This window comes from Varanus komodoensis, unplaced genomic scaffold (genome assembly GCF_004798865.1).
Source record: "Varanus komodoensis strain SLA01 unplaced genomic scaffold, ASM479886v1 scaffold1, whole genome shotgun sequence".
NCBI classification, from domain to species: domain Eukaryota; kingdom Metazoa; phylum Chordata; class Lepidosauria; order Squamata; family Varanidae; genus Varanus; species Varanus komodoensis.
This window is the reverse complement of record NW_025335268.1, coordinates 13,909,403-13,926,828: the sequence shown is the minus strand read 5'-3', so window position 1 is coordinate 13,926,828 and position 17,426 is coordinate 13,909,403. Positions and strand designations below refer to the sequence as shown.

At 38.9% G+C, this 17,426-nt stretch overlaps 1 protein-coding gene across 2 annotated transcripts in view; it reads left to right on the top strand.

Moving 5' to 3' along the window:
• The window catches only part of DNAH8 (dynein axonemal heavy chain 8), a 171,388-nt gene that overhangs the window by 109,886 nt on the left and 44,076 nt on the right, over positions 1–17,426 (top strand). For both annotated transcript variants that reach the window (XM_044443121.1, XM_044443208.1), the window contains 12 exons: positions 608–717; positions 1,357–1,520; positions 4,179–4,371; positions 5,530–5,652; positions 6,002–6,132; positions 6,804–6,957; positions 8,801–8,965; positions 10,994–11,220; positions 11,874–11,992; positions 14,595–14,698; positions 15,794–15,970; positions 16,505–16,672. In XM_044443121.1, the coding sequence (XP_044299056.1) occupies positions 608–717; positions 1,357–1,520; positions 4,179–4,371; positions 5,530–5,652; positions 6,002–6,132; positions 6,804–6,957; positions 8,801–8,965; positions 10,994–11,220; positions 11,874–11,992; positions 14,595–14,698; positions 15,794–15,970; positions 16,505–16,672 (1,835 nt within the window). The remainder of the gene's footprint in view (positions 1–607; positions 718–1,356; positions 1,521–4,178; positions 4,372–5,529; positions 5,653–6,001; positions 6,133–6,803; positions 6,958–8,800; positions 8,966–10,993; positions 11,221–11,873; positions 11,993–14,594; positions 14,699–15,793; positions 15,971–16,504; positions 16,673–17,426) is intronic.

Here is a 17,426-nt window from a genome sequence, read left to right as displayed (position 1 = left end):
GCACATTCTTTCAGTCTGAGCCAGTGTGGCCAATGGTCAGGGATTATAGGAGATGGTAGTGCAAAATATTTGGAAGACACTAGGTTTCTACCTCTAGGTACATAGTAGAACATCTTTTTCTTTAACACTGGAAAGCAGACTAAAACTCTTGTCATGCATCAGCTTTTATTCAGCTGTGGGAAGACTTGAAACCTCAGTAAGCACATTTCTGATTTAAATTTTTCCCTTGTATAGTAAGCTATATTTCTACTCATTTTAGATTTTCATTTTTAATCCATTTCTTCATGAAGTTTTGTTACCCTATTTTATTGCATTTGCATTCAAATCAGTCTTTATACATTCTAAATCTTTATAGTCCTATACAGCTTAAAGAGTGATCTGTGAAGATTTAAAGCTCACACACATTTCCTGCTGGAAACCAGTTCAAAAAAAAGTTTGACCTTATCATTTTAAAATTGTTTTCCGATCAAAACTGCAGCTTCTAACTTCCCTAAAGTTAAATATGGCTATGTATCCTTGCTGGAGCTGTATGCTTAGAGTTCAGCCTTCTTGAGAAGATATAATTTTGGAATTGTTTTAAGGTTGATGGTATACTGTTATTTTTCAGGAATAGTCGGCTGTGGCTACTTTCATCCATGTAGAAATTTCAAGCCTGAAATATCTGAAATGATAATGAAATTAGTTTCAGCAGGCAGAATACTGTGGCAATGGACAAAGGTATAGAATGCACTTATTTCTAGAAACAGATTGTTTGTTTGTTTGTTTATTTATTTATTTAGGTGACTTCTATGCCGCCCCATTCGCCAAAGCCTCGGGGCGGCTCACAAACCATAAATAAATAAAATTCAATAGAACAATATAAATTAACAATATAAATTAACAATATAGATTAACTATTCAGAGGTATAAACCCTGAGGGCAGTTCCTATGTATGACTTATTTTAATTCATATGGAGTACCTAGTTAGCCCTAGGCATAAATGATAGTCTTACTTCTATGTGAAGGACAACTCTGAAGTCCCTCCAAGTCTATACCTTTAGTGAAGGACAGTAAGGAGTAGCTCCACCCATTTCCTGAGGACAACTGTCCCAGGTGCTCACCTGAAAGGACATTCACATCTATCAACCATGTCCCATTTCATCAGCTGTGTCAAGCCTAAAAAATCATCTGCATTATCCTTCTACTGATATGAGTGACATTTTTGTACAGATTTTACTGAAGGATACAGGAAGCCCAAGAATAAATAAAGCCATGAATGTAGATGTGTTTATGCTTTGACAGGTTAAAGTGCACTTATTTATTTCTAGCTATTATGGAAAGATTTGGCAGATTTTTTTTTCTGTTTTGGTGCTTTAGGTGAAGATGCTGCCCACACCATCCAAATTCCATTATATCTTCAATCTGAGGGACCTTTCCAGAATTTGGCAAGGAATGTTAACTGTCAAATCAGATGAATGTACTGATGTCAATACCCTTCTGGCACTCTTTAAACATGAATGCACTAGAGTAATAGCAGACAGGTATTATTAGTAGGCTTTTTTTAAACTGAAGAGTGAATAGAAGTGAGAGACAGGAATGCTGCCACCTTCCACCTGGGTTTCATTTTGAAGGCCTGGCTGCAGGCCAGGAAAGTAGCATCCAGAAAATGTTGTGAGAGCAAAAAGGTACATGCCTTGTGAATTGTATTTATTTATTTATAAAATTTGTATGCCATCTAATTACTAACGTCTCTGGACGGCTAACAGCATAAATAAATTGACAACCCACTCTGGCTGCAATTAATAAAACACAATAATACAATTCAATATTAAAACTTACTAAAATATTGATTAATAAAAAGGTCTTTTATTTATGGAATGCGCCAGACGGATCTCTCTGGGGAGCGCATTCCATAGACGGGGCGCCACTGCAGAGAAAGCCCTCCTCCGGGTACTCACCCTCCTAACATCTTTCACAGAGGGTTCCCGGAGGAGGGCTTCTGTTGCTGATCTCATAAAAATCTGAATAAAAATCTCTGTCCTCCTGCCCTTGCCAAGGGACTCTGCAGGTGTCTCACCTGACAGTGTCTTGATATGTTGTCTGGGTTTGGCTCATGCACCAAGCCACAGACAATTACATAAGCCCTACAATGAGTCATGGCATGTTGAGGTTGCTGTGTAGTCCAAACTACCCTCCAGGAAGTGCACCTAGTTTAGACAACATGCTAAGTCATGGTGGCTTCATAGCCATTGTACCTTAGAGTAACGTGCAAAGCCAATATGCTGTCATAGTTTGTAAGCCACTCCAACAAGCCATGACTTAGAGTACCATCTGAGTGCAAATGACTAGAAGCCACAGTTAAGCAAAATACCCACAAATTTCCTTGGCAAGAGTGGCAGAAAGGGGCTGCTCTAAATGAAGCAGCTAGTGGATAACTGTCATTGCCAGCTAAGTCAAAATTCCCAAGTGGGAGAGCTAGCAAGGCACCATCTCTCCACACAGCTGTCATGAATGGTCTTGGATGTGCTACAGCTTAACTTCTTTACTTTATTTTGAGATTGTGAAAGCCAAGCTCCCAAACTCTCTTGTGATCCCACTGGGGGCATTCACATGGTGGTTTTCCAAGCAACCCCAGCAGTACCTCGGAGGGGCTTCAGTCCTTCGCTTTAAAAAAAAGAGTTGTACCCCTCTTATCTGCACAAAAAGATGTGCTTGTAATAACTAATTTTCCATAAATCATTTATTCATGGAAACGGGGCATTTGGGGTTAAAAGAAAGGGAAATTGGAGTAAGTATTGGTGGTGATGGGTACCTGCTGTCTAAACCCTGTGGTCACCCACTCTTTAAAGTGCCAAGCAGAGGCTGCAGGTAAGTATTCCCCCACTCCATGAATTTTCAAAACTTGTCCACATTTGACGGCTTGGGTCTGTGATGCTTATTGCAGAGCAAGAGGCTGATTTGCAGAAAAGAGCTCTTTCCACCCTCTCTGCACTTGATCTCTTGATTTTCTGTGATTGGCAAGATCTCCTTTCCTGGTTGCTCCCTAGTTTTTCAAGTGTCCCCCTGCTGCATGGTGACAGGTGGCAGTGCCTCTTTTGAAATATGTTGGCGAACCTGTCCCTCACTGAAGTTCGCTGCCAAGTTTTGTTTCTTGGTCAATGGTGCTGGGTCAGTGGCAAAATGGAGGGGACACTTGGAACATTATCAGCCCCCAAACCCTGGGGATCCTGCTTTGTATGGGGGGACTGAGCCCTCCCCACAAAAAAAAAAAAAACCCTTTTTGGCATTACCTTTTATTTTAAGGAGGCCTTTGTGCCTCTGGTTTATCCACATTTACGCTGAAGGCCACATTCCTCAAAAAACAAAACAAAAACAAAAAACCGCTAACAACAAAAACAAAAAACGACAAGATTTTGCTATGTATGTATTTTATTTATTTATTTAAAGCTTTTATATACCGTCCCATTACTGACAGTTCAGGATGGTTTTGCTAGTAAGGGTGTTTCCCATACCTTCGTTCCCATCTTGTTAAGTTCTCCCAAAGTGAGTTTTGCAAGATGCTGCAACGTTGCTTTTGGAATGTGCACTTTGTATTCCCCAAGCAAAAACAGAAAGCTCTCCTGGGTACTGCTGAGCATCTTTGGAGGACCACCTCATGAATGCTCCACTGGGATACTGCATGAGGGGTTGACAGTCTGCTTTCATGTTTTTTTAAAAGTATTATACATAAAATTTCAAGTCATGTGTGACTGAAATGGCTTGTAGTGGTTGTGGGAAGTAGAGGAACTCTCATTGCCCGTTCAGTATCCCATGCAATACTTCAGGAGAATGGGGGGGGGGCGCGGGGCGGGGGTGCTGGCTGCAAATGGCACATTGCAGACTCTGGGAGAAGCAAGCTATACTGCAGGGCTCATTCTGTGGCATAGCCTGTTGTGTCATGCCCATCCACCCAGTGAAGAAAGTCACAGCCCATTAATAAGGCAAGGTGACTGAAATCACTGCTCCAGAAGTGTTTTAACTTAGTTCTTCAATAATGTGAATATTTATTGAAGTATTTGTGTTTTCCTTTAGTTTATCTTGTTATCTTATTTTGCAATTGTTGCATGTTGGGGTGTGGGGAGGCCCATCATGATCCTTTGGTAATCTTGTACCTTTCAGCAGTATCTATTTGCTGATAGGAACTGACTTGTGTCTTGCAGATTTGTTTGTGAAGAAGATGAAATGTGGTTTGACAGAAGTTTTACCAGAGTAGTTGAGGAACATATAGATTCAGCATTAGTATCACAAGTCAACCCTGAACCATACTTTGTAGATTTTTTGCGGGATATGCCTGAGCCAACTGGTGAAGAACCAGAAGATTTTGTGTTTGAAGCACCAAAAGTTTATGAATTGGTATTTAATTAATTATTTGATTCCGAAACCCTTCCTTGATATTTGGGTTGGTCAAAACAACCATGTAATGTAATACATACAAAAGAATCCAAAATAAACTTCTGAAATATAAAAAGATAGCTTAAGATAAACCCGTGTATCATTAGCTATTGCATACAAGCACAATAGAAAATGTCTTGTATCATTGCGAGATGGTTTTCCAATCCAAACTGGTTGCATCTTGGGGGGAAGTAGTTTTCAGGTGCAGAAAACCACTTATCAAGGAGCATCTTTGCTTATCTTGCTGTTTTTGGTTTAAAAACATATTTTGAGCCTTCTTATATGTTATTAGCTGGAAAATAATGAAATAAAAGGTTTTATACATTAAAACATGGACCCTGGATTTTAGAATGTGGTAGGTTAAAGGATACTATACAATGGTGTAGGCAACTTGCAGGGAGCCATACCAGATATATCATGAAGTTAAAGGTGTCCGCTTCTTTTCATGTTCTGTCAACATAATTTGTCTATTATTTTCAGACTATGACAGATACTAAGGTATAGAAAGTGGATGTACTTTATTTTTCCTGAAAGCTTGCCTATAAATGTGGGGTTGGGGAGGGGGAGGGGGAGGAAGAAATGCAGGGACATCGAAAGAACTGGAAAACCAACTAGTGCAATCTATATTTGACCGTTGAGTCTAAATAGCCCACAGCCAGTGGACTAAGAAATCAAAGGTCAGCTTGGCTCAAAACAGCAGCTGTGTATGTGCGGTGAGAGTGGGTTGCAGCACCAGTGCAAGGGCACAGTATGTTAGTGGAGGCAGTGCTGGGCTATGCTGAGTCCTTTGCCTCCCTGACATAATGCTGATCGGAAAGGATGTTTATCTTAATGAAAGGTATCTCTAGAAGAATAACAGGACAATCCTGTTGACTTCATGGGGCTTACTCTCAGGTTAATGCATACAGGATTGCATATTAAAAATGCATTTCTAAGATAAAAATATGTGAAATAAGTAAATGAGTAAATTAAAGTCTGTATGAGAAATTTACCCTTCAGTACGTTAGTAAGGGGAAGCTACCAAAAGATGTGTGATTTATTTTTATCCTTATGCTTTTTTAATTTATTTCTTAACTTTTTGAAACTGGTTTTTAAAATTGTCTTATTTTTCCCATTCAGATTCCAAGTTTTGAATTTTTATCTGAAAAACTGCAGTATTACCAGAGACAATATAATGAAGCAGTTAGAGGTGGATTCCTTGATTTGGTGTTTTTCAAAGATGCTATAACACATCTTGTTAAGGTTTGTGTGTTGATTACAGAACATAGTCTTCATTTCAAATTACTATATTTATTATATTTACTACAAATAATAAAATAATTGCAGGGAAGTTTACAAAAAATAGTAACAAGTAAACAAGAACCAGTCAACAACACCACACACAGAGAGCCTTTAAAAGCAGAGTTAATAGGGAGTGTAAAATTTATAAAAGCTTTCAAAATACATAGGTGAATAAAACTGATTTTGCCAGACATATGAAAGATATCAAAGTTAGCACAAACTCAGAAAGCTTTTTGGAATACTTATTTAACTTTGTCGACCTCATATTATTAGCTAAGCACTCTGCTTTCATCTTTTTCTGGTAATACAGATTTCACGAATAATTCGGACAGCATGTGGAAATGCTTTACTTGTAGGAGTTGGTGGTTCTGGAAAGCAGAGTCTTTCAAGGCTGGCCTCTTTCATAGCTGGATACAGAATATTTCAGATAACTTTAACCAGGTGAGAAAAATAATATATTTAAACAAGCATTTTATGATTACTGTTTTCCCTGCAGAGCTAGAAGGATCTAATATTATATAATTATATGAAAAATGAGACTGATGCGGCTTGGCCAGCTGTGTCAGTATTTAGCAACACATTAAAAAAGACACATTGATAATACTGAGGAGGTAATTATTTGGTTTCAAAGCCCCCCATACCACATCACATGCTACTCATCTCTGGAAAGACATAAATGGGGTGTGCAGCTTCAGAGTTGGTGAGACGCCTGGTGACACTGCTCTGAATTTGGCCTTTGCATGTTTTCAAACTATCATTTTGCTATTTAGGAAGCCTTCGGTTGCCAGTTAACTGACCTCAGGAGATCAATACACTTCGAGCAAAGCTGAAGTGTAACAGCTGATTCAGGTTTGAGTTCATACTAACAAGAAGTCACCTGAGAGCAGTATGCTGGTGGTTTGCCTGATGTTGGTATGGATGGGTGTTTCTGTAGAACTGTGCTAGCTCTACATTATATCCATACAATCTGTTCAAGGTTGCAGCTCCTGAAAGGAGCAGCTCTTGCTGAATTATGTAGACCTTGATTTCCTCCTCACTGATGTTCATTGATGTAGATTCCACTTCACTAAAGTTTGTAGATGATGTTAAGCTTGTTCCTTCACTTCTCCCAGGTCATACAATGTCATCAATCTAACAGATGATCTAAAGATTTTATATCGTGTTGCTGGTGCTGAAGGAAAAGGAATCACATTTATTTTCACAGATAATGAAATAAAAGATGAGGCTTTTCTGGAATACCTTAATAATCTGCTATCTTCTGGAGAGGTTAGAATTTCAGATCAATACAGACTTTTAATATTATGCTATAATGATCATTATTTAAAATATTCCATCCCCAAAACTTAGGGTAGATTGTAGCATATATACATATGTGCAAAAAGAAAAGAAAAGAAAATGCGGGGGGGGGACCTTAGGGCTTTTCTGTACAATGCATTTGTTGTGTGCACATGATTCCATTCTCACAGTTGTTTACAAATTTTTTAGACAATGTGGTGACCCCCCCATTTCACTGCTATATGAAAATGACTTCAAAATTACTCATTTCCCCTGCTTTTTAGAGTAGGGAAAATGGGACCTTTAAGTGTAAAAGTGAATGAAAGCATGATTTTCTTTTGTGTATTTACACTTATTTGCTATATCACAGTGCCCTCTACAGGTTATGCAGTAGGAAAACAGGAAAGCAAATATAGAGTAGCTCAGCGGTCCTCAAACTTTTTCAATAGGGGGCCAGTTGAAAGGCTGCGGTGGGCCAGTGAGGTGGAGGTGCCTTCAGGTGCACACGAGGCAGAGGCTCACTTGGAGATGTCCCAGCGAGTCCAAAACCATCTCCGAGAGAGCAAGCCACCACCTCCCCGCCCACACTGCAAGGCAGTGGCGAGTGCGCGCGTATGGGAGGCAGGCGGCGGCAGCTTGCTCACTTGGAGACCATCTCCGAGCGAGCAAGCCACTGCCTCCCCGCCCGAGTAGCAAGCGCACACGCGGGTGGCAAATGGCACAGGCCAGATAGATGGCCATGGTGGGCCAGATCCATCCCGCGGGTCGTAGTTTGAGGACCCATGGAGTAGCTCAACAGCCTTGTGGGAAAAGGTTTATCCAGGCTGGAGTTAAGCTAAAAATTCTTATAAAATGGTACCTTGGCTCACGAACTTAATCTGTTCCAGGACTCTGGTCGTGACCCAAATTGGTCGTGAGCCAAGTCAAATTTCCCCATAAGGTTCAGTGTAAATAAGGTTAATCCATTCTGCAACTATTTTTTTACTCACAAAAATGTGAAGCAAAGTGACAAAGAACAACAAAGATTGCGGCCATCTCCCCCCTCCCCCGTGATCATGCGGGCAGGATCATGCAGGGGAGGGGGGCACGCTAGGGGGAGATGGGCACTATCGCAGGCGTGCTGGGGGGCAGGGAACACGAGCACAATTGCGGCCATCTCTCCCTCCACCACGAATGTGGCCATCTCCCCCCCCCCCCCCCAGCACGACCGAGATCAAGCCCATGCAGGGAAGGTAGGCGTGCTCGCGATTGTCACCCAATGAAGAGTTCGCGACCTGTGGCAAAATTTTTATGAAATTTCTGTTTGAAACCCAATTTGGTCGTGAACTGAGGTGTTCGTGAGCCGAGGTACCACTGTATTTTGATCCTTATTGATTTTTGTAGCAATTTATGGTGTAAACATTAGATATTCTGCAGATGTTCTTACCTTTGTTGGGCCAAGGAAATAGACCAGTAATTGCATTAGTGATGATGGTACGTCATGTGTAGATCCCATCTCTGATACAACAGAAAGAGTTATGTGCGCAGAACCCTATTTAGAAAATAAAATACTAGCAATCAGCTGTTCTGGCAGGGAAATAAGGCTAGATTCAATTACTCTCCTCTCTCTGTATCTTCTAATAAACAGCTGTTGGCAAAGTTTGCACTTTTAAAAAAGGTACCACGTTCACAGTCTCACTTGCTGCAATTATGCACCACTGAATTAGAGCACATCAGTTTGATCCCCATCCAGAGGACAAATATGCGAACACATATTTGCAAACATTTATGAATTGTTACAATGCTATTAGTCAATGATTTTTAATTTTTCCATCAATTTTTCTTTTCTAATAAGATCTCCAATTTATTTCCACGAGACGAATTGGATGAAATTACACAAGGGCTGATATCTGTAATGAAAAAAGAGCTACCACGAGTTCCTCCTACTTTTGATAATCTTTATGAATATTTTATATCACGGTCAAGGAAAAATCTTCATGTTGTTCTCTGCTTTTCTCCAGTGAGTTTCCTTTTAAAGCATTATTCCTTTATTTGGGCATATGGGTGGGGGAAGAAATCATTCAGTGTTAATGGAGAATTTAAAAATAGCCAAATAACATTTTTTTCTTTATCAAAATGTGTTCCTCACTGACACAATGTTAATATCCTGTCATGGGCACATCTATCCTTCTCTTTTTTATTCTCCAGCGGACTTAGATGAAACCTGAGAAGCAGTCTTTTATTTGAACATTTACAGGTCACAAAATAACATAAATCAAAGTAACAATTTCTCTGAAATGTGGGAGAAACATCTGCCCACATAAAGAGTTGAATCAATACTGAAACAAGCCTTCCTTCCCTCTCTTTCAGAAAGATTCTTGTTCAGCCCTCAGGTGGCTCCTGCTGCTTGAGGCCTACATGATGGGAATGTTGGACACATCTTAATTGGTCCTCTAGCTTTGCCTGTTATCTCCTTTACAGGGTCAAGGAAGACCCTCTCAAGTTCTGCCCCTCCCTGTCCTCAAATGTTTCCTTTTTGAAGGCAGGCTGGTTTTCATGTTCTGTTTGAATATTGTTACTTTGTAACCTTGATTACTTGATTTGTACAGTAATCAGCCCACCTCCACTCCTCTGCCACTTCCATGGAGGAATCAACCTGTGAAGACTAACTTGAGAGAGCTGGGCTCCCTCACTAAATAACCTGCAAATCTGACTTTGCAGGTAAACTTATGGGAATTGTTTGCTAAGATTACTTAGGACATACTTGAATGGTCTCCTGACATCTGGGAGGCCATAAGATTATTTGCACTCCCAATTCCATGATTATGAGATCACAGCTGGCATGGAAAGAACCAAATTTGGCTGCTCTGCTTGAGGTGGCAACTGGGCTTCAGAGAGAGCAAAAAAGGAGGAAGCAGGGGGAGGTGGGACTGACTGTCGGCACCCCAGTATCCTTTGCTCCCCATTCTGATTGCTCCATCTAGATGACTGGAGTCAGTCCATCTGGATAAAATACACGGCATAAGGTGTGGCAGAGGTCCTCACTACCATGCCCTGTTCCATTCATAGGATGAATGTAAGCATCCAAGTTTGATGGGTTATCCCAGTCCAGGACAATTGGATTGTATCCATCTGCTTGTGTATGTGAGCTTCAAACTGAGACATGCAACCCAGTCCATTTTTAAGTACCTCTGCAGTGAGGCTTGTTTTGCTATAGATGTGAATAGAATTAAAAGCTTAATTCCTTAAGACAAAACTTTAAAAGTTAAAGTTAAATGTAGAATTATCTATTACCAAAATATTTACAATAATGTAGGACAATTTATCTCTGTATTCGGTTACACTCTTAACCTGTTCAATCATCAGATTTCTAAAATAGCATAATATAATATGTAATATTATAACAAATCTCTCTCTCTAACACACACACACACACAGATATTGACAGCATGATTTTTTTTATTGCTTCAGGCAATTAGATTCATTTCTGAAGAATTTAAAATATGTGATATGGTGACATTTGGGATTATTTACCCCCTGCCAGGGGCATAGGGCTATGATGTAGACTTCCCTACTTGTAACCAACAGGGTGAGAATTCTTTGGTAAAAGCAATTTCTGTTCTTGGTCTAAATTGATAGCTGGGGAGCAGGCAAACTTGAATTCTGACCATCCCTTTTCCTTGCATATACACAGTAGATACACTTACTAATCATCTGACAGGCCCTTCTTATATATATCCCACCTTTTTCTTAAAGATAGTTTCCTTTTCTTTCTCTTCCCCATTTTATCCTTACAGCAACCCTGTGAGGTAGGTTAGGCTGTGTGTCAATAACTGCCCCAGAGTCATTCAGTGGCTGAGGAGTGACTAGAACCACGACCTGCAACACTCTGACCAGAGCACCACACTGGTGCTTTCTGTGTATGTTTACAGCTGGATTTGAATTTGTATATGGGGAAAATTAAAGTTGAAATATTCCCATCAATAAGTTTGATTAAATACTTTTTCACTTACATGACATTCAAATTAATGATTGTTGTTCTTGCTAGGTTGGTGAGAAGTTTCGTGCACGCTCTTTGAAATTTCCTGGTCTTATATCTGGCTGCACCATGGACTGGTTCACCCAGTGGCCTAAGGAAGCCCTTGTTGCTGTATCACATTATTTCCTGTCAGACTTTAACATTGTCTGTTCTGCTGAAGTCAAAGCACAAGTGGTAGAAACTATGGGTATCTTTCATGACCTAGTTTCAGAAAGTTGTGAGAATTATTTCCAAAGGTACTATTCAAAGTATATATGGTAATTCTGTATTTACTCAATTAAAGGGCAATATTTGTTCCTGTGGTAGATTATTTATAGATATAGATGTAAATATAGATATATTTTTAAACATCACAGTTTAACCAAGCATAGACATGGTTTGCAGATAAATACAAAATTGATCTTGAATAATTGTTCTATAAATGTGTATTTATTATAAAAAATTTAAGCTGCAATCCACATTTACATAGAGTAAGTCTCATTGAGCTTGGTAGAACTTTGAATATACATGTGTGTAATTGCCTTGTTAGTAACTTTGTGTTCTTTTCTTATTTTTAATTACAGTGATTTCTTAATTCATTTTAACTGAGACAGAACAGTTGTTTGAATGAATGGGCATTTGTTGATAAGTTGAGATGGAATGACAAAATATATAACTATATAACAAAAATGTTTTGGTTTCAAAAGGATGAATGTTTGCTTATTTCAAAGACTAGTTGTAAATAAGTGTTTACAACTCTAGCTAATCAAAATGAGCTTACAATATAGCTAAAAGTAGCACCTGAGGCTTTTGTCTTTGTAGGAATGAAGCTGTAAATAAATTTAGGATTGTACCACATGATGGCATGGTTACTTATGTTTTCAGCATTATCATTGTTACACATTGGCAGATACCGACGACGAGCTCATGTCACCCCCAAGTCTTATCTCTCTTTCATTAATGGCTACAAAGAAGTTTATGCTGATAAACTAGCCAATATTAACGAACAAGCTGAGCGTATGCACATAGGTAAGATAAGATTAAATAGTTGGAATATCCTACCTTGAGACACTCACCTGCTCCTAGTTCCTTTTAATAGTAGACTATCACCTTTATTTTCTCTGGGCTTTTCTATTGCAATTCTCTACATATCTGCTCAGAAGTAAATTGTGTTAAGGACTTGTTCCCTGGCAAGTGTCTATAGGTCTGCAGCCTTAACCTCCCAGCACCAGCTGAGTCTTGGTCTTTGTATATCATCCCCATGAGGGTTCTGCACACTGTACAAAAGGACTCGGCCATGCCATTTTAAATTACACTGTTTTCTCAAATAGTTTGCTAACTTTGTGGGGTGCAAAGTGAGGACTATGGAGGGAATAGAGGTCTATGCCTTTACTCTTCCAGAGCTTTCATTCCATGTCCCCAGAACAGCATCTAGTTGGTTCGATTCACTACCACTATCGCAGTAAGGAAATATTATGATTTATAACAGCACGGCAGTGCAGCTCAGATGGGCTAATACAGCACTTTCCTTTACTGTTTGCCAGGCCTTGCCTGACTGCAATTTTGCCTGCCAAGGGAGTCATTTGGAGGGCCCATTTCCACAGCCACCAGCTCCCATTGTGGGTAGAGTGACAGAAGGCATGGAGGATAGACTGGAGTCAAAGGGAAGAAAGTTTCCCTTCCCCTAACTTTTTCTATAATTCATTCCACCCATAGACACAAAGAAGACTTCATGTAGACGTCTTGGGTGCACTGAAACTTTATGCCATCAAACCCTTAAAATGTTTCTTAAAGGAACCCATTTGCTCTCCTCCTGCTATCATGTGATTCAAGGAAGCCAGTGCGCAAGCAGGTGACTGACTGACTTAATGACCGACTAGGGCAGTCAGCACTATAGCAGGGCAACAAAACAGCCAGGGTAGGAGTAGGGCAAAAGGTCATCTTGATCACTCCCCAAAGCTGGCAGTAAAATTAAAGCAGCAGCCAGAAGGTAGAAATGTTGCATGTCTATTTGTGCATTTGTATTCATCCATCTCCATTTTTTTGAGGTTGGGGTATTTAATCTCTATAGCTTGGGCTATTGCTGTTTATTAATCAAGTCCTTATGTGGGAGGAGAAATTCATAAGCTTTTTGCTTGGTCTTACTGTTACTTCTGAAGAGTTATGGATGGTAATAGTGGGAAGAATTTCAGTGGAAGAATTGGCTATAGGGTGTTTTTATATATGGCTTTATATCATTGTCATCATAATCTCCGTGCCTCCTTTTGCAATGGATTTCTGCTGAATTCCAAAGACTGTTTTCCTGTGTCACTGAACTGAGGACATGGCACCATTTTTTGTGGCTGTGTGGATTCTGAACCCTGCTTGATATGCATGTGCCATGATAAGAGGGTGGACCTGTCAGTCATTCAGCATAACCCTATTTTCCTCATCCTTTCATCGGCTTTTAAAGAATGGAAACCAAAAATATGCTATTTAAAGAATGAACAGAATCTATGTGTACCTCAAACCCAAATCATGGAATCACACCTTGATCATGTTCATTTCTGGTCACTTCATAAGGAGTCCTACTTCACTGTGGGGATCATTAGACATGGTTGAAAGTGGCTTGATTAAGATTGATCTGTAGCCAAGTGCAATGCACATACCTAAAATAAATCTGGAAAATAAATGAAAAATATTTTAGGTTCTGATAAAGATACTTAAGACTGCTTGCCTTGATAGGTTGTCACGCTGTCAAATAAAACAAAGTGGGGGATTAGATAATGCACATTACAGAAGATTGTTCACAATTAGGGTAGCATTTGCTGTAGAGTGTGAAATGGCCAAATCTCTCTTACTTAATAAAGAGAAAGTGCTATTAACCCCAGTGTCTTCTGAGCTTCAAGAATATAATCAATATAAGTAAAATATTTGTATAACTATGAATATTCATGTTGATTATCTTATGTGCATTTGTACATACATCAGAAATCTAATTTTATGGTACTTTGTCATGCTACACACACACACGCGCGCGCGCGCGTGCGCGCTCAAACAATTGCCTCAGAAGCTTAGCAACAAAGGTAAGTCTTTGCAGAAGTGTCATGTGTACTCCATATAAATGTACGCTTGTTCATGGAGTTAAAGAAATACCCTAGAAACAATTATTTTTCTGGTGTGATAACAGACAAAAAATAGATCCATATTTCTGGAAATGAACATTGCAACAATACTACAGCACACCCATTTTGGTAAGGATATATCTGATAGTTTATAGAAAGACATGTTTCATTTCTAGTTTGGTAGCTGCTAGACTGTCAGACCAATGCAGTGACAGTCCACAGCATTGTACAAATTTATATCATAGCAGATGGCTAAAGTTATTATGAGATTTTGCCCATAAGACTCCATCACCCAAGCACTACTGCAGCAAAGATTACTGTAACTCTTTTAAGGTGATCCTTGCTGCAGTAAGGATCATTTACTTTATTTATGGTATGGAATAAATACCTTTGTGGTATGGAATAAAGGCTTGCTGATTTGTGCCCCTTCTTCAATGGATGCATTTCACTTATATATCCATAATATCGTCCCAGTATGAGATAGTAATAGATAAATTCATTCTTCTGAATTTTGATCATTGTTATAGGCCTTTCTAAACTGATGGAGGCTAGTGAATCTGTTGCTAAACTTTCTCAGGACTTAGCAGTAAAAGAGAAGGAACTGGCTTTGGCTTCTGTAAAAGCTGACAAAGTAAGTATCAGAGTATAATATCACATTAAATACAGAGTAGGAATGCTTGAAAATTTTGTTCACACCATATTTTAGGGACATTGATTTGCACTCCTTGGACATAGGTAAATGAGAAAGCAGTTCTTAGCTTTTTGCTCTACTCCAAATTTAGTTGTACAATTCTTGGCTCCAAAATCATACTAAAATGTAAGAGTGTGTATTTTAAGATAAAATAGTACCAAATGCATATAATGTGAAAAATACAGGACAGTATATTGTTTTGTTTTTTTTCTGTACTGCACAGAATTGTACCTATGTCATAGGGAACCAATGCTCTATTGGTATGGTTGATAAGCATGTAAATGGACTGCCATCATCACTACCCCCTTTTCCAGTATGTCCAGAATCTAGTGATTTAGTTCATTCCCAGTAACTTTGTTTTAGACTGCTGTTTAATTGGCTGTGTTTGTTGAATGTGAGTTAAACTTCATGCTACATTAAAGATAAAGCAGATAGAAGATTGTAAGTTTTTATTTTACTTTAATGTAAATATACAGAGTTGAGATCTGGATTGGAGCTGCATTGCATGGGAGGGTTAAACCTCTGTGCAGGCACAGGGAAGCAACTCAGTGGGAAGATTTGATTCCTTCTATACATATTCATTTATTAGGGCATTTCTAACCCATCCAATTACTGTAAGTGTCTGGATGGCTTCCAACAAATCACCAATAAATACATCCTAAAAATGCATCATAATAAATATGTCATAATAACCCATGACTGAGGATAAAAACATAATTTTTTTAAGCTTTAAAATACCGGGTAAATAAAAAGGTCTTGACCTGGCACCAAAAAGCATATAACATTGGTGCCAGGCGAACCTCTCTGGGGAGCACATATTGTGGTTTCAGTCTGAGTCAGGCTCCATTCATTTACACTAAATTAAACAAAAACTTTGGATTGCCTACATGGTTTGCATTTAATGTACTGTGTACATTTGTCCCATGATAATGTATCTTCTGGTTGTTTTATGACTACTGAGTGTCCCCTTCCTTTCCAAATCTTAGTTTCTTCACTGAAACCTTATCACCTTGCGTGTTTTTAATTATATAATAGGTCCTGGCAGAAGTGACAGTAAGTGCTGAGGCTTCAGCTAAAGTGAAAAATGAAGTTCAAGGTGTAAAAGATAAAGCACAAAAGATTGTGGATGAAATTGATTCAGAGAAAATAATAGCAGAGGCAAAGCTGGAAGCAGCTAAACCAGCATTAGAAGAAGCTGAAGCTGCTTTGAATGTGAGTGATTTTTTAAATCGATTTACTATCTATTCAGGTTCAAAACCTGAAGTGCAAAAAGCATACAAGGGTGGAAATCTAGATTATAATGTAGCTAATGTACCACTGCCTATCTGACATCTTCTGTCAATTCCTCTGAGATTGTAGGTGCAAAGACAGGAAATTTGTCAAGCATGTACTTAGTTTGAGATAATTTTTGTGCAATCTTTTTTACATTGCTTCTCATATTTTCTCTCTTTCATGAATACTTGTCTTATTTGAAGGGCTCTGTGCATCATCATTAGATATAGTTTTGAGTTTCATTAAGGTATTTGACAGTACCCATTTTAGGAAATGTGTTTTACAGTTACTGTAAATTGGTAAAAATGTTTCTCTCATTCAAATTTCTCAGTTCCCTGCTGGAATCTGACTGTTTTATTAATTCACATATAGTTTATTGCTTAGAGCAGTGTAATAGTTAAACACAGAGTGATGAGATTTCCTAGTGTTTGTATAACATTTTACTCAGACAATAAATTAGTTTTTCTTTTGCAGACTATCAAACCAGCTGATATTGCAACAGTTCGAAAGCTTGCCAAGCCACCCCATCTGATCATGAGGATCATGGACTGTTGTTTGATACTATTCCAAAAGAAAATAGATCCAGTTACCATGGATCCAGAAAGGCCTTGCTTGAAACCATCCTGGGGCGAGTCCTTAAAAGTAATTTCCAAGTGCATTTAAGATTGAAAAAAAAAATCAGAGGCTTGAACCCAGTACAGTCCTAACATAAGAAAAAACACATTTGCCTGTACAAAACAACAATCCACAGTTGCAAACCCCTACTCTTCATCAAACATTGTTCCAGAGGGCTCTGTGATATTCACAAGCAGGAATTAGTAGCAGGAAGCTTACTATAAGAAAGTCCTATTTCATAGGCAAAATTCTGTTCACTGTTATTTGGATCCAGGACTATACAGTTTTTATTTAGTAATTCTTGCACTAAACAAGAACATATACATAAAAATGATCTGCATAGCTACCATCTGAGCTTGCAGACATTTGAGCCTGTCCCTGGCCCATGGTTGAGTGAGTGAGATGATGGGAATGCTATATATCTTATTTCAAGCACTTTAAGAAGAGCAGCAAACAAATATAATAATCTGGTTAGCCACATAGTCTTGGAAACCAGCAAATTTCTATATCAATTTTTCTCCCTTAAAACACAATTTTAAGAGCTCTGGGTGCCATTGCCTGCCGCCCACCCCCAATTCCCAACAAGGCCCCCTGTCTGCACTGAAGAAATAAACATCTTTTAAAAACAATGTCCATAACAACCTTGGAGCACCTATATTTTGATTCTTATGGCACTCCACAGCAGCCGTGGATGCCTTCTCCCATACCAGAACTGTATATTAGTATTATTTTTACTGCTTTTAATGACTATGTGGGCAACACTTGTAGGTTGCGTACTGTC